The 23088-nt window shown below is 49.9% G+C and overlaps 1 protein-coding gene across 1 annotated transcript; it reads right to left on the bottom strand.

Annotated features, from left to right (window-relative positions):
• On the bottom strand, positions 1-20033 carry Bace1 (beta-secretase 1). The gene is made up of 9 exons (XM_090319439.1): positions 19328-20033; positions 8460-8548; positions 6960-7176; positions 6403-6540; positions 5660-5794; positions 4761-4862; positions 3902-4051; positions 3485-3656; positions 1-2890 (listed from the first exon to the last, which is right to left on the bottom strand). The coding sequence occupies exons 1-9, from the start codon at positions 19583-19585 to the stop codon at positions 2649-2651; spliced, it is 1503 nt and encodes a 500-aa protein (XP_090175565.1). The 5' UTR covers positions 19586-20033; the 3' UTR covers positions 1-2648.
• Positions 20034-23088: the final 3055 nt, after the last annotated feature.

Genomic DNA, 23088 nt, shown 5'->3' with positions numbered 1-23088 from the left:
TTTTTCTATGTGTGTGGTACCAAGGAATTGAACCTGGGTCTTCATGCATGATAGGCAAGCACTCTACCAATAGGCCACATTCCCGGCCTGGTGGAATCACTTTTTATGTTGTAATCTTAGATTTTTTTCTCTTCCTTCAACTACATCAACCTTGAGCTACCCGTAGCTCCTGAAAATTTAGAAATTGGCATAAAGAATACTATTTCTTTCCCAATTACAACCTTTGAAGATGAAGGAGAAGAGAGGAAAAAAAAAATGAGGAAATGAGATGAGTACGAGGCAGAGCTGCTCTGGTGAAAGATCTTGGAAAGCCACCTCTGGCAGGAGAGCAGATGTTCTAGAAAGTTATACATGGAGAGCTGAGGCTTAGTCATTGAGATGTCACACATAAACTTTGGGCATTCTATTACTTCTCCCTGTGCTTTACTGGCCTGCAGTGGTTCAAGTTATGCAGACCAGTGCCAAAGGCCCCAAACACTGTGTGGGGGTGGGACTCTCTCTTTTCAGGAATAGAATTTTAAAAATAGATAATACATATTTTTACAAGCAAGAAGCTGTGGTAAGATTGTTTTTACACTTAGAACTCAATAGTGTCAGAGTAAAAAGGAAGTAACTGTAAAAAGAAAAATAAACAAATTTTCTTTAAAGAACAAAACAAGTCACAAGTCAATAGGACAAAAGTTACCAATGTTTGGGTTGAGATTTTTTTCCTTGACATGGGTATAAACTATAAAGCAGAATGTGTTGTTCTCTCCTGTAGCAGTTCTGGGTGATTTACACTGCTATAAGCTCTAAACTGGAAGCAGACAGTCTCTCCAGTCTTCCATCAGGTTTTAGAGAAGTGGGGATTTCTAGTCAGTCAAGCAGCACCAAGTGCAATGGGAATGAAGAGAACCGGATAAAACTGTGACTCAGTATTCTTGTTTTATTGGTTTATGGCTTGTGGGCAGCTGGCTCAGACCAGCAACTCCAGAGGCCCTCCTTGCATTTCCCTCTGCCTCAGCAGGTGCCCTACCTGGAGGCATTATGTGGACCAGATAGGAACAGGCTGTGCAGCAGCTATTTTCCCACTAACACAAACCAGAGTATGGGAAATGACAGGAAATAAACGTGGCCCCATGACCTAGCCCAAGAACCAGCCTGGGTACCCATGTACTACTGGGAGTGGGGGAGCAGAGAGCAGGATAGGTCAGGAGCGGGGCCCTCAGTGGGGAAAAGTGGAGAAGGAAAATAGGAAGCCTTGAGGCTGCTGTTCTTTCTACAAGTAGCCTTGACACTGAATGAAGACAGTTACCAAGGCAGAAAGCCCTCTATTCTGTGCATTGGTGGTATAACACTAGCCTGCATGTGAATGCAGTAGCCAAATAAATGGAGGGCCATTGGGAGAGAAAGCAGTGAAACTGTTCAGTACAGGGTTAAAGGTCTTACCACTTGGTACCACTGATCAGAAGAAAGCCAGGCAGAGGTATAGGCATCAACGCTGTGCCTGTTGAGTGAATCTTCAGGATTCACTAGGATTGGGTAGGAGAGGCCTCCTTTCTATAGCTTTAGCACCTCAGCTGCAAAGCTCCAGAGCCATCAGTTGACGGGAGGAGTGAGCCTGCGATCAGGAAGACAGTGTCCACCCTGCCCTGCTACATTCCAGTTGCTCTCCCACAGGGAACTGGGGCTCTCGTGGTTGGGCTGTCTCAATGCCACTATCTGACATGGAAGGAAGGATGTAAGTAGAGACAAGTGTAATGAATAAGGTAGGAATTTGTTACGTGAACTTCCTTTGGGGTACTTTTCACTGAACAGAGCTCTTTGGCTTGCGTAAGCCTTCTTCCCATCTCACTCTACCACTAACCACGCTGTCTTAGGACATGGAGTTGTGTCTTGGAGAAGAGGTCTAAAACAGGAGTTGGCAAATGTGTTCCTGCCTTTCCTAGCTTTTCTTGCCTTTCCTGTCTTTATTCTCTCTCCTCCTTTTCTCCTTTCTTCTTCTTCTTGGTGTGGGTGTGGGTGTGGGGTAGTAGTAGTGATGGAACTGTGTTAGAATTCAGGGCCTTGCCCTTGCTAGGTAGGTGCTGTACTGCTGAGCCATGCCGCCAGCTTCTTCTCTTTCTGACCACCCCCGTAAGTACAAATAGTCCATCCCATTGTTCTTTGTTTAATTCAGGAACAGTCTTTGTACCAGTGGAGGCTTGTTTCTGCAGGCCCTATCTCTAAAATAAAAAGCAAGCTGCATCTTTTGACTTAGGTCAGCAGAAAAATTAAGTTGGCCCTCTTTCCGCCAGGGTACCACAGAGACATACTGGGGTGGCCTGGGTGTGATGCAAGTACTTCCGGATATAAGGAAAGAACACTTTGGGTTGGAAAACGTAAAGGGATGGTGGGCAAAAGTTCAGGACTGAAGGTTTAAGCAGCAGAATTTCCCAAGTGGAGTTAGAGGTGACTGAAAGCATTCCTGCTAGCAGCATGCTGCTGCTTCCCTCCTGGTTCCTATACGTGCAAGCCCTGGAATGCCCCCGTGGCCCTTCGTTCTCTTCCCTCAAGGCAGAGGCATTTGGTGGGTCCTCAGGGCCACCTGTGTCTCCCCGACTTTGTGACCAAGGTGAACCACCCGGACGTGGTCCTGGGCAATTTCCATCTTCTGCCTTAGCGCCTCCTCATTTCAGCAGGGAGATGTCATCGGCAAAGTCATCATGTTGCTGTCGCAGGCAGCGGAGGCAGCGCCACTGGCACACCATGAGGCAGAGTGGCAGCATGAAGAGGGCACAGATGGCAGCCATGACATAGGCTATGGTCATGAGGGTCGACTCATCTGTCTGTGGAATATTGTAGCCACAGTCTTCCATGTCTGGGGTGACAAAAGGGCCTTCTACTGCCGCTGTCCTGAACTCATCATGCACTGGGGAAAGGGCAGATAGGAGGTGCACTGTCATTATCACACAACAAAAAAACCTTCCTGATAGTGACACCCCAAATGAAGTCTGCTCCTGCAGGAGGCTGCTCAGTCACCCTTCTGGAGCCTGGGGCGGGGGGAGGGGGTGGCAAGGAAACCAGTGCTAGGTGATGTCTCTCTCAGGGCCATCGGCACAGCCACCCTTCCCCATTTGCCCATCCGTAGGTATGATACCTTAAGAGGCCCTCTGAGTTCATACCCACATAAAACTTACCTGCCACTGAGCAAGTCTGAACTGTGAACCCTGCCACCTCTGCCAGCATTTAATCTCTGTGGGGTTTAATCACTCACCGAGTGACTAAAGGTTCAGCTTCCTGCCTCCCCATCTAGGGCTTCTCAATGCCTCAGCCTCTCCCGAGGCTCTAGAAGCATCATGATTCAGACAGGGGTACCAGAACGGACAATACGAAAAGATAGGCACTGACATCAGCTTTACACACCATGTGGATGGATTCCTGCCTCCTGAACAGATGGGATACAGGTAGCCTAACTGTGGGATGTGGATAGACTGGGACCCATCCTGATCCCTAGTGCTCTTACCATGGCAAGCGCTGACAGCAAAGCCAATTCGTTTTCTGGCTCGATCAAAGACAACATAGAAGCCCTCCATGATGACGGCCCCCATGACAGTGCCTGTAGAGGACTGTGAGATGGCGAACTTGTAACAGTCATCTTGGGATGTAGCCACATCTTCCACTGGCCGCAGGTATTGCTAGGGGTACACAAGTACAGGGTGAGACGGTACCGCCTCATTCCATCCTTTGTCCCATCTCTGCCCGCCAGGTCCATTCCTGAGCCGTGAGGGGTTAGGATTTCCAAGAGCCCTTTATCACTGGCCCTCCTTATCTATTTTGTCTTCCAAGTCCTGAGAGGCCACACTGGCTTGTTGTCCCCATATGTGCCCATAGGTGTTTTGGCCTCTTCCTGGCCCTCTCATTGTCTCAGGCTGGGGCGTACCTGTGGAAGGATGGTGATGCGGAAGGACTGATTGGTGACCTCACCCATGAGGTACAGGGAGATGACCGGGAAGATGTTCCAAGGAGTGGTGCCCGCTTGCCAGCATACCAGCTGCTCCCCTAACCAAAACCCATCCGGGAACTTCTCTGTCTGTGTCAATGAGAAAGAGATGACTGGTCATCTGCCTGTCAACATTTTACCTCTTCGTTTTCATATAATAACATTAACTGGTCTCTTGATTTACTTTAGATATTTCCAGGGAAATACCCAAAGTAGGGAAGATGGAACTGCCACCCAGGGGCTAGGGACAGAGAGTGGGAGAAATTTGCATTAGGACAGTCAGGTGTGTGGTACACACCTGTAATGCCAGCACTCAGGAGGCTAGAGGATCATGAGTTTACAGCTAGCCTGGACTATATAGTGAGATTGTGACAAAACAAAACAAAAACAACCACTTTGTACAAAGGGAATTGTACGGTGAGTACATTAAGACTCATAGAGAACAAGTTTTTGGCTTTTTGTTTTTGTGGTAGTGTTTTAGCACCAGTCCTGGGGTTTGAACTCAGTGATTTGAGCTTGCTTGGCTGTTACTCTACCACTGGAGGCATCTTCCAGCCTAGTTTTTTGCTGGTTAATTGGAGGAATCGTGGCCTTTTCTGCTTGGGCTGGCTTTGAACTATAATCCTCTGTTTCTCAGCCTCCCATGTAGCTAAGATTGTAAGGGTGAGCCACTGGCGCCCAGCTACAAGAATAGTTTTCAAAAGCTCTAAGTGAAAGCATCTTGGCTCTTGCAAGGAATTTGTCATTGACTCCTCTGACCCCATGCCATCTCTTGTGCTCGAACCCTTTATCCACTGACCGAGGAGGCTGCCTTGATGGACTTGACTGCAGCTTCAAACACTTTCTTGGGCAAACGAAGGTTGGTGGTACCACTGTCCACAATGCTCTTGTCATAGTTGTACTAAGAAGAGAGGAAAGGGGGAGAAGAGCTTTTGGGATGCCCCACTCTGAGGAGAGCGGGAGCATGGGCCTGACTGCTTAGGATCCTGTCTAGGTTGGCTTCTTGCCTTTGCTTCTGTATACCTCCTTATGCAAGTTACTTAACCTCTGTGCCTCAGTTTCCTCATCTCTAAAATGAGGCTGTTAGGAGTCCTTACCTCAAAGGTTATTGTGAGAACTAAGTAAATGAACTTGGAATGGTCCCAGGCAGATAGAAGGCCCTCAGTTAATGTTAACTCTTCTTGAGGGTGGGCGGGCAGGCATTCTTCAGTTCTAGAATATGGATACCTTGATAGTGCTCCTTTCAGTAGTACTTTCATATTAACTCTAATTCATCATGTATAAGAATCTAGGGAAGGAGACCCAAGATAGTTTAGCTGGCACTTCTTGGCTACTGCCTGCCTCTGAACTTTATCTCTAATCTTTTCTACCATCCCTGAGGAAAGTGTGTTCACCAGTTTTTGAAATGAGGAAATTGGCTCAGAGGCAGAGCGAGACTCCAGGTCTTTGTGACTCCATACCCCATAAATGGCTCCCCAAGGCCACAAAATAAGACTGGGGTCCAGACAGGAGCTAGTTTCACACTCATCACAAACCCTGGGTGAAAGTGCTCTGCCACCTTGCATGTCAGGACTAAAGTGACCATTTAGTTCCAACTTCTGGGCTTAGCCCCAACTTCCTTCACAGGTCCTTTACCTCTACACAGCTTCCCCTCACTGTGATGCCTCCCCTTCTCTCAGCTCCCCATGAGGGTCTTACCTCCTTGCAGTCCATTTTCAGGTCCTGTCCATTGATTTCCACCCGTACAATGATCACCTCATAATACCATTCGCGCCGGATGGGTGTGTACCAGAGACTCCCTGTGTACAGCGAATGGTCGACACCCCCGATGATCTGAGAGAAAAGGAGCTCTCAGTGGTGTCCTGGCCCAGGCGAGAGCCAGCTCCGTGGAGACCTAGCAATAAGTTCTGTCGTTTCTGCCAGCAAAGGCCCTTTACAGCCTTCCGCTGCTAATCAAATCATGCCCTCAAGTGACTTATAGTTTCGTAAGTGTGTTCAAGAGACTGTTCAGGTTTTTTAATTATTTGTTTCAAAGTCCCATATCCCTTAATATAAGTTATTTAAAACCTACAATGACACAGTAAATGTTGGGTGAGTTACGTGCTTCTGTTTCAAGTTTGATTTTCTCTGCCTGTTGAAGAACCTTTCACTATTGTCCTAGTCAATAAATAGACTTACATTCCTCACATCTTTGCCTCTGACTGTCAGACTGAAAAAAATCTTAAATTTAGTAGGTCTTACTCTCATTTTTGTTGAATTGTTCCTAAGCCACTCTTAACTTCCCCCAAATGCCTTGAATCCCTTCAAGTTAAATGTAAGGAAGAAGAGAGAGGAGACCAAGTAGTGATGGCTTGTTTTTAAGTGGTAGAGCCAAGACCACCATGACTATAAGGGAGTGGGGCACGTTGATCCCATCTCTCCTGCTGTCAGGACATACTCACCATGCTCCCTCCTACTGAGGCCAGCACCTCAGACTGGTTGAGGGGGAAGCCCGCACCACAGAGCTGCAGGGAGAAGAGGTTGGGAACGTGGGTCTGCTTCACCAAGGAGTCAAAAAAGGGCTCCAGGGAGTCATCAGGCTGTGACAGAAAGAGATAAAGAGTGAGTCCTTGTCTAGATTACTACCTGAATTGGAGAGCAAAAGCAAAACCTGGGTGTGTTCCCTAGGAAAGACGACCTTGAGATAATAAACTCTGGCAGAGGAAAAGGGATATCGAGCGCTAACAGGAGACATTGGCAACACGCCAATAGTCTTTCTTCCCCATAGCGTAACATACTTCAGATTTATAGGCCTTTTAAAGACCTTTAAGAGTATATAGAAATCTATTTGTTCTAATGCCTGTCACAGCTGCTCTTTGATTGCCACCCTAGCTCTGTTCAATAATCCAACTGACTTGTTTTCCTTTTAGTCTATTCCCTTTCTTTCTCCCAGTCCCTTCCCATGTCCCATGCAGCACGCAAAGTGCAGACCCTAAGGAGGGCAAGGCCTTGTTCTTACCCTGGCAATCTCAGCATAGGCCAGTCCCAGGATGCCCTCCCAGTTGGAGCCATTGATGAAGAACTTATCCGATTCAGTGATGGCAGCAATGTTGGCACGCACAGTGACATTGGGACCATGAGGAATGCTCACCAAGTCGGTGCCCAGCTCCCCCTCCCACTTGCCCTGGGTGTAGGGCACATATACACCCTTCCGGAGGTCCCGGTAAGTGCTGGACCTGTGGAGAGTAAGCAGAAATCTATGGATGCCAACCCACACCAGGTATAGAGATCCAGGACCAAACCTACTTCCCAATGCCATTGTGTCTCAGGGCGTCCCAGAGTCTGCTCCATTTCCCAGAACAGAAAATAAGATGACCTTGCAAGATGGGGGGGGGGGAGCTAGTGCTGGGGCTTGTTCTCCTGTGTCTGTAGCTCATATCCCTGGATCTGGAACTCAGGCCTGCGAAGAACAAGCTGGGCTTTGTGCATTGTGCCTGCTGCTCCTGCACAGACAGCTCACGGACATCTCTTCCTCCCCCACTGCAGCAAGCTCCCAGAGAAAAGGAACCATTGACAGTCATGTTGCTTTGGAGCCCGGTGGTGCCATCTGAGTGGTGGAGAAGGTGCCAGGCAGGGTAAACATGGAAGTTCTGACGCAGGTTTTAGGGAGGAGATTTGCACACGCATCCTAGCAGAGCAGGGAGGTAGTGTGTACCTCATGGGAAAGCACACTCATCAGAGCGGGATGCCCTTCACCCGGGCATGAGACAACGGCCAGGGTAGGACTGGGAGGAATTCCTTGCCATTGGCCTACCCTTACTCCCCTCCCCAACTGTTTTCTTAGCTAAGGAGGTTCAAGATTCAAGGAAAAGGGGGTCAAAGAAGGCAGGAAATGGGAAACGGATTCACACTTTCCTGGAAGTGTAAGGTGCTCATGTTCTGTCACACAGATACCTCATGTTAAGAGAGCCTCTCACCACTTTCCTGTCCCAATTTTGTGCCTAGGGAGCCTTCCAGATCACCTCCCTGCCTCTCCTACCTAAAAACTCACTGTCACCCACCCTGCCTCCATTCCAGGTGGCATTCCAGGTGGTCCACAGAAGAGACATGGGACATGGGGGCCCTCACAGGGTTATGAGAAGATTCTGCACATCCTTGAGTCATTTGTAGCCCCCTGGATGGAGTGGCCCCTGGGTAAAAGCAGAGCAGAGGGAGCTTACTGTTGTTCAACCTAGACTCAGAAAACTACAAGCCCCGAGAAGATGTGAGTCGTCCCTGCCCAGGCAGATGGCCGTGGCTCTGGGAGGTGCGGGGCAACTCGCTCTCCTTCATCCCCTCTCATGAGAGGCTGCTCTCCGTTGCTCTCCTGGCTTCTGTTGGCTTCTTTTTTCTTCTACTTCCCCAGCAGGATCAAAGGACCTGAGGATCTCACCATTTCCCCTTCTGTCCTCTCCTGACTTTTGGGAAAGGTTCCCCCACCCGAGCTCTTCCCCAACTGGGGCTCCCAGCCAGGACTCACAGCTGTCTCTGGTAGTAGCGATGCAGGAAAGGGTGGGGGGCTGCGCCCACTGCAAAGTTACTGCTGCCTGTGTCCACCAGGATGTTGAGCTGTCAGAAAGGAGAGGAAAGGGATAAACAAGCAGGCAGCTTTGGGCTAACCAGCCTGGTAGGTTACCCCACAGCCATAGCCTCCTATCCAAGTGTCCTAGGCAGAGCTTCCATGATACGGGGCTGGTCAGGCTAGCCCCTGCTGTGCCACAACCACAGACAGAACTTTGGGTCTGCTGCTTTCTGTGGACTCCTAACATTTCCTGTCCCTGGAGCTACTATGTGTGTGTACACGCATACCTGTGTGTACCTGTGTACCTCCACCATCAGTTGTCTCTACTCTTCTTTTTTTTTTTGCCAGTCCTGGCCTTGAGCTCAGGGCCTGAGCACTGTCCTTGGACTTTCTCAAGGCTAGAGCTCTACCATTTGAGCCTCAGCACCACTTCTGGCTTTTTTCTATGTATGTGGTACGAGGAATCGAACCCGGGTCTTCGTGCATGCTAGGCAAGCACTCTACCACTAGGCCAAACTCCCGGCCCCCAGTTGTCTCTACTCTTTTTTTTTTTTTAAGTCAGTTGTGGGGCCTGGGCACTGTCCCTGAGCTCTTTCATGCAAGGCTAGCACTCTGTCACTTTGAGCCACAGCTCCATTTTTAGTTTTTGAGTGGTTAATTGGAGATAAGGGTCTCACAAGGACTTTGCTTTCTTTGAAACACGGTCTTTAGATCTCAGACTCCCAAATATCTAGGATTACAGGCATAAGCCACTAGCAGCCAGCCTTGCCTCTGCTCTTTGTGTAGCTGACAATCTATCTTCCCCTCCTTTCCTAGTTTTCCCATGAAGAAGCTTGGTGCATCCCCCTTTAGCTCAGAAGAGATATTCTAGGTATTTGCATTGGCAAAGCAGAGTTGTGGGGACAAGGATGGCACAGGATGCACGTGTGTGTGTGTGTGTGTGTGTGTGTGTGTGTGTGTGTGTGTGACCCTGCCCACCAGAATGTGGCACAGTTAGAAATTAGAGCCAGGAGCCCCGTATGATGGCCTGGTCAGTGCTTGTTTTGGCTAAGTGAATACAGACAGGTGTTTTCTCCCTGTTCTTTGCTGACTGAGGTGCTTCCAGCATCTCTTCTAACTTGTCTCCCTTTCCTCCTCCTCTGTCTATAATGATATTAGACATCAACTTAAAAGGTTATGCCTTGTAACTGCAATCCATAATTGTTGGGCTATGCCGCTTTGAGCCAGTGGCAGCACAGTATATCCTGGTAGAGGAGGCCTTACAGTGGGCAGAAAGCAGAGAGAGGAAGGGGCTCAGTTCCCAACATTCCCTTCAAGGACACACCCCAATTACCTAACTTCCTCCCCCTAAGCTCCACCCCCTACCTGTTCTCCTCCTCCCAATAGCACCAGACTGGGGACTAAGCCTTTAACACATGGGCCTCTGGGGGGACAATTCAAAACTATAGAAACCATGTTTCTTTATAAGTACTCCTGAATCTTCTCAGAGGCAGCTTTGAGTCTGGGAGCTCTTAATCCTCACATTTAACCACCTCATAGATAAACACTTGTGCAAAGCTTGTCACTTTAATGACTGGCATACTGTACAGAAGACACAACATGCCTGGCTCCACTCCAAGGGCCTGACCCCTTCCCTTAGCCCTCTGCAAGCAAAAAAAGGCAAGTCCTGGCCTCATAAAGACCACCATCTGTGAATCAGTGCTCTCTAGAGCTTCTACCCTGACCTTATGTCCTTCCTTTCCGTATCTGCTCCTCAGTGCACCAGAGTCAGCAGAGCTCTCTTCAGCTGCCAGGCTCTGACCTTGCCACCTTGAGCCAGTCACTGTAGTGCTTTCTGTCCTGTCTGCCAGATCATCTGCTCTCCATGGTGCCTGTGTAGCTGTACTGGCCACTCCCTCAATGCCTGCTTTGGCTTCCTGGCCACCCTCCTGTCCCCAAAGGCCCCTCTGCACTGGTGGCCAATCCTCCCCAAGCCTGCACTCCTGGCCCCAGGCTCATTTCCCTCCCTTCCCCCTCTTTCCACCTCTCCTCTGGTCCCTCTCCCTGGTCTCTGGGCAGCCACCAGCTCCAGCTGCTGGGCTTTCAGAGAAAATCAATAGAGCTGGGAGGCTCCATGGGTCTGATTTCAATCAACCAGGTTAATGATTTAAAAGAGATTTTCCACTGTCCCCTCCCCTAGGCCCCTTTTCCTCAGCACCAGGAGTGGACCTCATCAGCTGCCACTGGCCTTCAAAGAAAGAAGGCCTCACCACTGTTCCTAAAGCCTGTGAGAGCCAAGGGCTGTCTGCAATATGTGTAATTGGACAGCTCTAGCAAATATGGCCACATCTTTACAATGGCATGGAGCGTTTCAAGCCACTCCTGTGCCCCCTCTCCTCTCTCTGCAGGCTATTTTCTCCCTAGGAAGTCCTATTGCTCTCCTAGTCCAGTCCTCTTTCCTCTGGGCTCCCTCTTCTACCCCCAACGAGGCCAAACCTAGGAAAGAACAGTCCACTTTGTTCCTGTCTCTGGTTTCAGGCCTTTTCTGTTCTCGGCCTCAGCCTGCCCATACTCTGCAACAAAACCAGAGTAAGCCTCGAGCAATGGTTCACACCTGTAATCCTAGCTACTCAGGAGGCTGAGATCTGAGGATCAAGGTTCAAAGCCAGCCCTGGCACAAAAGGACTTGAGACTCTTATCTCCAATTAACCTCTAGAAAACAGGAAGTATGGCTTGACTTAAGGGTAAGGTCATAGCCTTGAGCTGAAGGGCTCAGGGACAGCACCCAGGCCCAGTTCAAGCCCCATGACAAAAAAACAAAAACAAAACCAAAAGCAAACAGAGTAACACTGAGATTCCCTCTGAGGAAATGTCTGAAGTTGAGACGTGATTGCTGTCCTTCAACGTTTCTGTGGGAATCGCCTAGCAGCCAGCAGCCCCTCTTGCCTTCTCACAAGGCAGCGGTCTGGGTCACACAAGGTGTTTGCGTGGTACATGGCAGGTAGGGGAGCATGGAGACAGAAATATGCAGAAGAGGGACTGGGAGTTTGGCCTAGTGGTACAGTGCTTGCCTAGCATGCACAAAACCTGGGTTCGATTCCTCAGTACCACATACATAGTAAAAGCCAGAAGTGGTGCTATGGCTCAAGTGGTAGGGCTCTAGCCTTGAGGAAGACCAAGGACAGTGCTCAGGCCCTGAGTTTAAGCCCCAGGACTGGTAAAAACAGACAAACAAACAAAACAAAAAACACAGCAGCGACAATTAAAAAAAAAGCTCAAACCCTTTCCTTACCCTCACACCCGCCTCCAGCGCCCTTCTTTCCTCTCCCTCCACAAGCCAAGCTCTCAGCCAAGCTGTCTTCATTTCTTCACCTCCTACTCGTTCCTCAACCTATTCTAAAACTGGGTTTGCCAAGATCCCTCTACTAGCAAGCAGCCCTTACTACAGTTCACAGTGACTTCATGTCACCCACTGCAAATCAGACTCCACTTCTCACTTCTCATCTTCATAGGTTCACATCTCTGCCTGCCTTTAGCTTCTTCCTCCTTTTTCATTTTCTCCTCGAACACCTCCCCTGGAGCCCCGAGACCTTAACCTTCTAATGCTCACCCTTTCCTTCCTTTCAAGAAGCTCCAAGGTACCTCAAAGCCAGATTCTCTTATCGCTGACCCTACAGTGTCCTGCCCAGGTCCCTGTCCCTGGGACTGACGTCACCACCCATCTGTTTGATCAGGCAGCAACTTCAGAGATATCTTCACACCCTCCTCTTCACGTCCTGGCCAATCAGCCTCCTTCAGGCCTGAAAGCCCAAACTCTGCCACCCTGGGGCCCAGCTAGCATCATCTCACCCAGGACTATGACAAGGGTGTCTCTCCACTTGATCATGGCACACCCATCCTTGACCTGTCCAGTCGCTTTTTCTGCACAGTCTTTTCAAAGTACAAACAGGACCAGGTTACTCCCCCTCCCCCAAATCAACTTTTTCCTAAGCCAGTCTTTTTCGTCTTGCTAGTAAAATGAAGACTCTCAGCTTGAACCTTTCCTACAGAGTGCACCCACCACAGTCTTGCCCTGCCCCCATACCCAGCCTCCATTTGTTCCCCCCTCAGCTTCCTCCATCAGCCACAGGAGCCTCATCTCACTTCCTTAACACCTGTGTTCCCTACAGAAGCATCTGCACAGGCAGGCATCCTGCCTAGACCATCCTCCATTCACTTGCATTTTGCCTGCTCATCCCTCAATATGAGCTGAAAAGGGGGCTTCCTTGAGGACAAAACCTTGTCCCATTCCCTTATTCACAGCTGCCCACGGATGCTCATCTCCCGTTGGGTATGTATCACAGTGCTTGGAAATAAGTCCTTCTTGAATCAATGAATGCTTCGGGAAGAGAGAAGGTGGAAGAGCCTTCTCTTGCTTGTAGTGGTGGGCGTAAAGGAATCCTCCCTCCCTAGCTCCTGTGGTTGTAGGCTGGAGGAATGGCGCCAGCTCACACCTGGTTCCCAGGCCCCACCAAGGGAGGTTGTGTGCAGGCTGCCTGTGGTGTGGCAGCCATCTTCTTGATCCCCTGGCTCAGGCAGACCCAGAAGTCAGATGCCCAGGGGGCTGTAACCTGGGGTCAGGGCTAGGTCAGTGCCAACCACTTAATAAACAAACGTGCCCCCGGGGGCCTCGAAGGCAGGCAGCTAGGGGAAGGGCTAACAAGCCCCACAGGGAGGACACACCTGCCCTGGCTCACTCTGCTCAGCCATAGCTTTCCGAGAGTGAAATATGGATGGAGTCCACTAGCTCTTTTGTTCCCCCCAGTTCTACCAGTCTTGACCCCAGCTCTCTCCAGCAGACACAGCTACCTCAGATCCCTGTGGATAAGAATGATACTTCAGCAGGCATCGCTCCTGCTTTGGACAGTCTCCAGCGGTTAACCCAGCCCGGGCATGGGGCACGGGGTTTGATCAGTGGGCACAACCCTTGCTTTCAGGAATGGGACAGCACAAGGAGGTGCGTCACACAGCACGGGATCATGCCCACCCTGGTAGAACCCTGCCTTGCGTTCTGTGTAAGCAGCTCAGCCCAGCTTCCTTGACTTTAAATGACTTCAGATCCAGAAGCCCAACAGACCTAGCTAACCTGCCAGCTCAACACAGCCACGTCAGTGAGCTCAAGTAGAAGAACCACGTGCCAACCACAGAAGCCTGACAAAAGACTTGTTTTAAGCCACTATATTTTGTCATTTGTTTCCAATTCTGGGTAACTGACACAAACTCCATGAATTCATTCTAAGACTCTTAACCTTGGGGACATCTGATCAACCATAGACCAACCCAGAGCATCTCCTGCCATCTCCCTCTTCATCACCCTGCTTCTTGTGAAGTTTCCTACGAGGTCGGTGACCTAACCTGTGGAGTGTTGCTTATGATTTTCCTTTGCCTGGAATACTATCTTCCTGTGTGCCCTATGCCTGCCTGCCTGCCTGCCTTGCTTCCTGCCTTCCTTCCTTCCTTTCTCCCTCCCTTCTTCCCTCCTTTTCTTCCTACAGTATTGAGACTTGAACTCAGGGCCTGGATGGTGTCCATTACCTTCTTCGTTCAAGGCTGGAACTCTAACATTTGACTCCACTAATGGCTTTTTGGTGGTTAATTGGAGATTAGAGTATCATGGACTCTCCTGTCCGGCTGGATTCAAAATGAAATCTTAAGACTCCTGAATAGCTAGGATTATAGACACAAGCTACCTACCTGTACCTGGCTTCCTGCTCATTTAAATCTCACATCTCCTAAGAGTCTTGATGCCTCAGGCAAGATTTTTTTTCTTCCTTCTGGGCCGCTATGTTTCTCTGACTATCCCTTCCTAAGCCTGAATCACTCATTTAATGTCATCTATGCCCTCACTTTGAGCCCACAGGAAGGGGAGCCCTTGGCATCCTTCTTACTTAATTTCCCCCAACCCCAGTAGGTGAGTATGTGCTCCACACTGTTTTTTCATAATTGACACTAATTGCCTGACTCGCTGAATTTGGTTCCCAGTGAGCTTATAGATACTGGCTATTAATTCTCAGCCCCAGGGCCCTTACAGGGGTGATTCTCAACTTGGCACTGCCCATGGCCATTGCCCAGAGTCACCATGACAACTGATACTCTACAAATCCAAGCACAGTGACTATCTGGAGACCTTTGGTTCTTAAAGCCATGGTGGTGGCTCTAGGGCTCCTGGGTTCCAGAGCATTCAGAATCAGCTCCATCTGCTTTCCTAAGGAGATTTGCCCAGTCTGGAGTTGGTCCAAGGTTAAGAGATGGGGGCAAGGAAGGACACTGGGAGCCAAAAGTCAGCATCTGGGAGTGGCTTATGGCCTGCCTTGTTACTGTTACAGGGCCCAAGGATTAGACCTTGTCCAGAGTCCTTCCCCTTGAACCAAACAGCTGACCCTAGACAAATTAGGCTCCCCCCACTTTTTTTTTTTTTTTTTTGCCAGTCCTAGGGCTTGAACTCAGGGCCTGGGTACTGTCCCTGAACTTCTTTTACTCAAGGTTAGCACTCTATCACTTGAGCCATAACACCACTTTCAGCGTTTTTTTTTGTTTATGTGGTAACCCAGGGCTTCATGCATGCCAGGTAAGCACAGGGCCTTGGTGGCTCATACCTGTAATCCTAGCTACATAGGAAGCTGAGATAGAAGAATCATGGTTCATCACTAGTCTGAGCAGAAAAGTCTGTGAAACTCTAATCTATAATTAACCAGTAAAAAGCTAGAAGTGGAGATGTGGCTCAAGTGGTAGAATACCAGCCTGGAAATGCTAAGTGATAGCACTGAGGCCCTGAGTTCAAGCTTCAGTGCTTCAGTGTACACACACACACACACACACACACAGCTTGCTCCTTTTACTATGTTCCCAGACATACACAAGACAAGAGGCCAACTCCTCTTCACCCTTCTCTTTCACTCCTTAAATCTCATCAGAGGCCAAGAAAGACTGAACTGAGGTATGAATTCTGACACCCAATAAAACCTTTCCCCCCTTCTGCCCTTTCTGTCACCTCCTGCACTCAGATTCCTTGTCTCATGCTCTAGATTATTCAAATCCTCCTCCACACTGAAGTCATTTTCCTCCAACCAAAATTAGATGCCACCATCCCTCTTCTCATATCTACTAGGGCTCCTGACAGCTTCCAGAATAAGACCCACACTCTATTCTGCCACAACTACAACTTCCAGTTTCTTTCTCATCACAGCTCATAGGAAGGCATTCCCTCCCACATCTTTCTCCAAGTGTGTAGTTTTCTCATCATCTTTCAAAGCCATAGTGGAATATCAAGGCCATACCTGAAATAACTTCCTTTTCAAGCAAGCCCGTATCCTGTCAGAATGTACAGGATTATAGAATTAAAATGTATAGAAGTAGAAGTAGCTGGGAGCTGGCAGCTCATGCTCGTTACCCTCGTTTAGCTACTCAGAAGTCCAAGATCTAAGGATCATAGTTTTGAAGCCAGCTGGGGCAAGACAGATTTGTGAGGCTCTTCTCTCCAATTAACCAGCAAAACGCCAGAAGTGGAGGTGCTGTTCAAATGCAGGCTTGAGAGAAAAAGCTAAGGGAGAGTGTAAGGTCCCGGATTCAAACTCTAGTCCCAGTGTACACATGTAGTTGTGCCTCTCCAGATACTTTCAAGACCTCCTGCTCTTGGAACAGATGGACCTGGTCTTGGATGATAATTGTGTTTGTATGGCTATGTGTCACATCAAACTGTGAGCTCACCTAGGGCTAAAACTATGTTGTTATCTTTCTCTTCTATACACAAGAGTTCTCAATAAATACTTCTTATCCTGAACTACTACCAAATTTCATTAATGACATATATTATTACCCTGTGTTTGCTCAGTGCTGCTCATGTTATATTAAGATGATATCCTTTTAAGTAAAAAGAATAAAAATATTTTCTCAGGAATTTCACTTCAACATTTACAAGTGCCCATCAGCAGTTTTGCTTACATTTTTTGCAGTTTACTTATTCACTTACCTAATTTCTTTCCTTCTTCCTGCCAGTCCTGGCTGGGGCTTGAATTCAGGGCCTGGACTCTGTCCCTGAGCTTCTTTTGCTCAAGTCTAGCAGCTCTACGACTTGAACCACACCACTACTTTTAGTTTTTTTCTGTCTTATCACAAAACCACACCTGGATTGTCTCAACCGAGCCTTTGGCTGCCCAAATCTCTCTCTTCCATTCTTCCTAGGATTCAGATATCTGTTCCTAAGAGATGGTTTTCTTTAATTTCTTTCCCCTGTACAAATGAACTCAATGTTTGCCTCATTAGCTGAAGAAGACCAAAGTCCAAACCTTACAGCTTGACATTTAAGGCTTTGAGCAATTTAGCTCTATTTTATTTACCCAAATGTATCTGTTCTCAGCATAAAACTGTAATATTAACTGATCAGTCTGGCTTTCTCCTGTCTCCTGAACAAACATACACCAGCCCCACCACATACAACTTGTTCTCTCATTTATTGTGGTCTCTCCTAGTCTATAAAGGGAGGGTGGAAAGACCAGAAGAGTACAATTACAGTGCAGAGGAATCAGAGCCCCCCATCTCTAACCACCTCTCAAATCCTGGCTCAGGGCACACCTCCTCTATGAAGCCTGCACAGACAAACACATTACCTCCAGAATACTTAGGACACTCATCCACACCCCCACCTTTCGCAGTTCCATAGTCAGAGCTCCTGAAGCTTGAGACACAATGGCTAGGCCCTATCCCCCAGAGACTCCTGGGTCTGGGGTGGACCCCAAAATTTAAGTGCATAACCAGGTTTTGGTGATAAGAACCTACAGGTGATCCCTTTGGTGGTTATTCTTTGTGGAGCCACCTAGTAATCCTAGCAACCTAGGAGGCTGAGATCTGAGGATCAAGGTTCAAAGCCAACCCAGACAGGAAAGTCTGTTGAGACTTTAATTAACCACTAAAAAGTTGGAAGTGGAGCTGTGGTGGCTCAAGCAGTAGAGCACCAGCCTGAGTAAACAAGGTATTAGCTAGTACCTAGGCCCTGAATTCAAGCCCTAGTACTAGCACTAGAGCTCTCTCTCTGTCTCTGTCTCTCTCTCAATTATTGCCACTCTGATGACCTTGATCCTTACTTCCATTGTCATTCTAAGGTCTTTAGGTTTCAATTTATGGATTAGCCCCCAATCATAGACTTGCTGCCTACATTTTCCTTGTTTCTCATTTGATGCCAGGCAGGGAGAAAAAATGTCCTTCTTACACATAGCTGGGGACTGGATCAAAGGCGGGCAGATGGCCGGCCCACAGAGCAGAAACTGGTGGAGTAGTCTCCCGACAGGAGCCACATGCAGTCCACAGAACTACTGAGGGCTAGCAGGCACTGGCTCATGGGGTGACATGCAATTTCCAGTCCCCTTCTCTAGCTCCTAGAGAAGATGACTGAACGGAATGGGTGAGCACAGAGCACTCTGCAGGGGTGAGAATGGGGAAGAACAGTAGCGGGTCCCTAGTTCCCACGTGTAAAACATGGAGGTTCAGCTACTCAGGTGTTTACACCTCAATGGAGAGCCCAGAGGAGGTCATAGCCGCCAGACCAGTCAAGGAGAAAGTGAGGTGATATTTCTTTGAAGGTCAATTATGTTCAAGGTGCTTGTACCTACAAGATTTCATGAAATCTTCACAAGGAAGATAGCATCTCATTCCTTTTAAAGGCAAAGCCACAGCCTCAGGCAGGTTATATAAGTTGCCTAAGGGCCACACAACTGGGAAAAGGGAATGCTTTTGGGGGTACTGGACAAGCTGGACATTCTTGTTCTGTTTGACTCCAAGGTCTTTTTTGGTTTGGCAGCAGGGCCAGGGCAACACGGACTTGAGATGTGTCATGGGGTCTGCACAACATCACTAACAGTAAAGAGAAGAGATCTCAGTCTCCACACAGCCTCTGCTCTCAGACCGTGCTCAGCATCGTGTTTGCCCAGGCCTGCCCAGTTTACATGCCACTTTAGGAAAGTTAGCAGGGGTCCTGGTGTTTGTTGTAAATGCCCCAGGATGGCACAGACTCAGGCGCTCCTCCTAGATCTGGCACACCCTGACTTTCCACACCATCCCATGGACAAGCTTTGGGACAGACATGACACAGATCTGGGGGTGGCTCCCAGAGAGGTGCAGGATCAGACTCAAGGTGACATGCACCAGCATAGGCAGACCCATACTGCTTGGTGCCAGACTCACCCACTGAGGAGGCAGATGCTCAGAGTCCACACAGGTACCCCACCCAGAGGGCCAATCTAGCCCATACTCCCATAGCCAGCTGGGAAGGAGAGGGCATAACCTCCACCACTGTCAAGGTGGGTTAAGGAGGAGTGGACAGTGTTTCCTCCATCACTGCAGGGCCCTTTGCCAAGGGAAGGAACCCACTTTTAAAAGGAAGGGGGTTCCTTTTCTCTTTTCACAGGCCCAGTTCAGCTCCCTACTGGCTGTGCACGGAGAGGCATGGGTGGGGGAGGGGATGGAGTGCAGAAAGCCTGGGGCGGGGGAGGGCCTGGGGACAAGGAAGAAAGGCAGAGTTGGTCACCAATAGCTGGAGGGTGACAGGTGGGAGAATGAAGAGTTGGCCCGCACCAGAGGGGCTGACACCTGTGAGAGCCCCCGAGACCCCCCCCAAACTGGTCTATCCCCAAAGCCACACTGAGGCCACCTGTGCAGAGTGGGAGAGAGGCGAGGGCAGCTGGCCGAGGGGATGGGGAGCCAAGAGGAGAGGGGAGAGGGGACGGCCCGGAGGAACGGCCTGGGGGGACTCCCAGGACACCCCGAGTCCCCCCAGCTGCCCCGCTCCGCGCGCAGGAAGGAGGGCTTCCCCTTACCGTCTGCGGGGGGCTGCCCACGGTCATCTCCACGTAGTAGCCTTGGCCAGACTTGCCCCTCAGGTTGTCCACCATCTCCACAAAGCTGCCCCTCGGCCCGGGCTCCTCGGACTCGTCGGTGTCCCGGGGCAGCCGCAGCCCCAGCGGGGCCCCGGCCAGGCCGCTGCGCAGGGGCAGCCGGATGCCCCGCTGGGTGCCGTGGGCAGGCAGCACGCCCCAGCCCACCCACAGCAGGAGCCAGGGCAGGGCCGGGGCCATGGTGGGCCCGGCCTCCGGCGCGCTCCGCGGCCCGCGATCGAGTCCGGGCGCGGCCGGCGTGGCTGGCTGGCCTCAGGAGACGGGGCCCGGAGGCATCGGGGCCCCGGATCTCGGGTGGGGTCCGGGCCGGCGCAGGCGAAGCGGGCCGGAGAGATCCGCGGCGCGGCTCGGGCGCGCGGGGAGGGAGCGGCGGCGCCGGGGACCCCGCGGGCTACAGCGGCCGCGGCGGAGGGCTAGGGCCGCCCGGGGGGCTGGGAGGGGCGGCCATGGCAGCGCGGGCCGCCCGGCTGCGTCCTCCTCGGTCCTCCCCGCGGGGTCGACGGCTGGCGAAGGGGCCGGGGCCGCCGGGCTCCCGCGGCTGCGCCCGCGGCTCAGGCCACCACCATCCCCGCTTGGGCTCCCCAGGCGGCCCGGGGAGGCGGAAAGACGGGTGGCGGCGACTGTCACAGCCCGGGGCCGTCGCTCGGCCCTGGCGTCGCCGGGAAGTGTAGTCTTCCCGGGGCTTCCGGAGCGGGCGCGGGGTCTGGGATGCCCTCTGCCGAGCGGGAGTCCGCCCTGCAGGCCCCCGCCTCGGCGCTGCCCCAGCCCGCACGGAGCGCCCGAGCCCGGGGCGCGGCCTGCGGGGTTTGGGAGGAGCCCCAGAACGTGCGGGAGCGGTGATGGCGGAGGGGGGGCCGAGATGAAAGAGGTGCATGGGGGTGAGAGACCGCAAACCACCCCGTCCAGCCTGGAACCCTGGGGCGTGGAGCGTCCCGGGCATGCCCCGGCCATCCACCAGGCCGAGGGTGCACGGCCCTGGGAAGCTCTGAAGTGTGACCCCTCCGGAGCTTGAGCGGAAGCGCTGGAGAGCTTTCCTAGCTTACAGGAGAAAACACTTCACGACTGTGCCATCGTGTCACTCATCTCGCATGGAAAGGCTTTGGTAATAACAATGAAATTATATGGAAGAAAAATCAGGAGCCGTTCTCATCCCCCCCCCCCCCCATGTTGGAGGAACCCAACAAGGAGTAAAAGCAAGCATCCGATAGCAAGCTTGCGTCCTGGTCTTGGACAAAAACAATCCGATAGAGCGATAGTGAGAAGGAGAATAGAGAACAGGGAGCATAGAGTCATAGAACACATAGTATGTTAAGAAAGCTAGCCAGGCACTGGTGGCCCACGCCTGTAAACCTAGCTACTCAGTAGGCTGAGGTCTGAGGATGGTAGTTCAACGCCAATTGGGGCAGGAAAGTCTGTGAGACACTTATCTCCAGTTAACCCCCAGAAAACAAGAAATGGCACTGTGGCTCCACGAGGTAGACGTGGTAGAGAACCTTGAGTGAAAGAGCTCAGAGACAGCACTGGGCCCTAAGTTCACGCCCCATGACTGACAGGAAAAAACAAAAAAGAAAGCTAATGTTTGCTGCTGATGGTTTAGTTTGTAATTCTGGCAACTTGGAATGCTGAGGCTCTGAGTTCAAACTCTATTATAGACAAAAGAAAAGGGGGGGGAGAGAGAGAGAGAGGGAGAGAGAGGCAGAGAGACAGAGAGAGAGAGAGAGAGAGAGAGAGAGAGAGAGAGAGAGAGAGAGAGAGAGAGAGGAGAGAGAGAGAGAGAGAGAGAGAGAGAGAGAGAGAGAGAGAGAGAGAGAGAGGGAGGGAGAGAAATACTATGCATTGGTGGCTTACACTGACAAACCTTGCTACTATTATTCCACAGAGTTCAGATGGGTCTGGCCAACTCAATACTGTAAGAAAAGGGAACAAGTGGCATAAATACTGGAAAACAAAAGGATTGTTATTTGCAGATTATATGTTATGAGAGGAAAATCCTAGCAATGATGTGATCAGACTCAAGCCAAACAAACATAAAGCATCTTAGTGTGGCTCAGAGGTAGAGCTCTTGGAGTGCATGTTCAAGGCCCTAGGTTCAATCTGCAGCATGCAGCTTGTATGTGCATGTGCGTGCGTGTGTATGTGTGTGTGTGTGTGTGTGTGTGTGTGTGTGTGTGTGTGTGGCATTCATTTGTTACTAGAACCAGTGAGGTCCAGGGAGGTCTTCTAAAGGGAGGAGCCCTCTACTTAGTCTTTGGGTATGGGTTGGTGATGTTGTTGCAGAGAAGAATATTAGGACACACTGGGAGACAAAGGTTATCAGTGAAGCAGAGCAAAGGAAAGAATGTTCCACCCCAGATACAGGTGCAGGCATAACCGAGAGTTGCAACACACCACACACATTCTAAGTGCTGTAGGTGGATTGTGTCATTGGTTTCTTACAATTTGAAGTCATATCCTTTTTTTTGGTGTGGGTTATGGGCTTGAACTCTGGGCCTGGGCGCTGTCCCTGAACTCTTCAGGTCTAGACTACTGTCCTACCCCTTGTACAACAGCCCCACTTCCCATTTGCTAGTGGTTAATTGGAGATAAGAGTTTTAGGTTCTTTAGTACCCGGGCTGGCTTTGAATTGTGATCCTCAGATTTCAGCCTCCTGAGTAGGTAGGAGTACAGGCGTGAGCCACTGTGCCAGGCTTGAAGTCATATTCTTATTATCCCAGTTTGTAACTGAGGAAATGAGACATCAATAGGAAGGTTTAGAAATGAGCCTGTGGGACCTTAATAAAGGATGATCTACTCTGAGTGAGAATCTCTCTCTTCTTCACTGATTAGATATGTGTCATTTAAAATTCTATTTTAGTTTTTGCCAGTCCTGGGCTTGAACTCTGGGCCTGAGTGATGTCTCTGCGCTTCTGTACTCAAGACTGGTGCTTTACTACTTTGAGTCATAGCACCATTTCTGGGTTTCTGGAGATAAACCCAGCTGGTTTTAAACTGAGATCCTCAAATCTCAGCCTCCGGAGTAGCTATAAGTGTGAGCCACCACCCCTGGCTTAAAGTTAAGTATTTTGATGACAATTAAAATGGACAAGATTGATGGCAAGTTTTTGGATATAGGGAGATACTTCAAAATGGTGTTTTGAAGTCCCTGATTTGTAAGGTTTCTAGTGGATGGTCTGGGGGACTTCCTAAAGTGATTCCTTTGTTCTCTTAGTGAGACTATTTATTTATTATTGTTGTTATAAAGGTGATAAACAGGGATTACAGTTATAAAGGCCAGGTAAAGAGTACATTTCTTTTTGGACAATGTCGCCTCTTCCCTTACTATCTCCCAGTTTTTCCTTCCTGTCACCGCTTACAAGTTGTATAGTTCATTTTCCACATGGTGTCTAGTAAGTTTGTCTGTTTGTTTAGGTAGTTTGAACCCAGGGCTTTAGTTTTTAAGGAGTGAGGACAGAGAGGAGGACCAAGGACCAATTAAAATATTCTGGAACAAATTAACTGCAGTGAGACTAGAGGAAGCACAGGTTGAACTATACCAGAAAGTCTACAAGACTATCTCTAATGGACCTGCCAAAAACCGTAAGTGGAACTAAGGAGAGTGCTAGACTTGAGTGAAAAATCAAAGGGACAGTGCCTAGGCCATGAGTTCAAGTCCTACATGACCTGGCTATCAGTTTCTTGGTTTT

Source organism: Megascapheus bottae, chromosome 27 (genome assembly GCF_031878675.1).
Source record: "Megascapheus bottae isolate mThoBot1 chromosome 27, mThoBot2.hap1, whole genome shotgun sequence".
Taxonomy (NCBI): domain Eukaryota; kingdom Metazoa; phylum Chordata; class Mammalia; order Rodentia; family Geomyidae; genus Megascapheus; species Megascapheus bottae.
The sequence above is the reverse complement of the archived record's forward strand: the minus strand, read 5'-3'. Positions and strand labels throughout refer to the sequence as shown.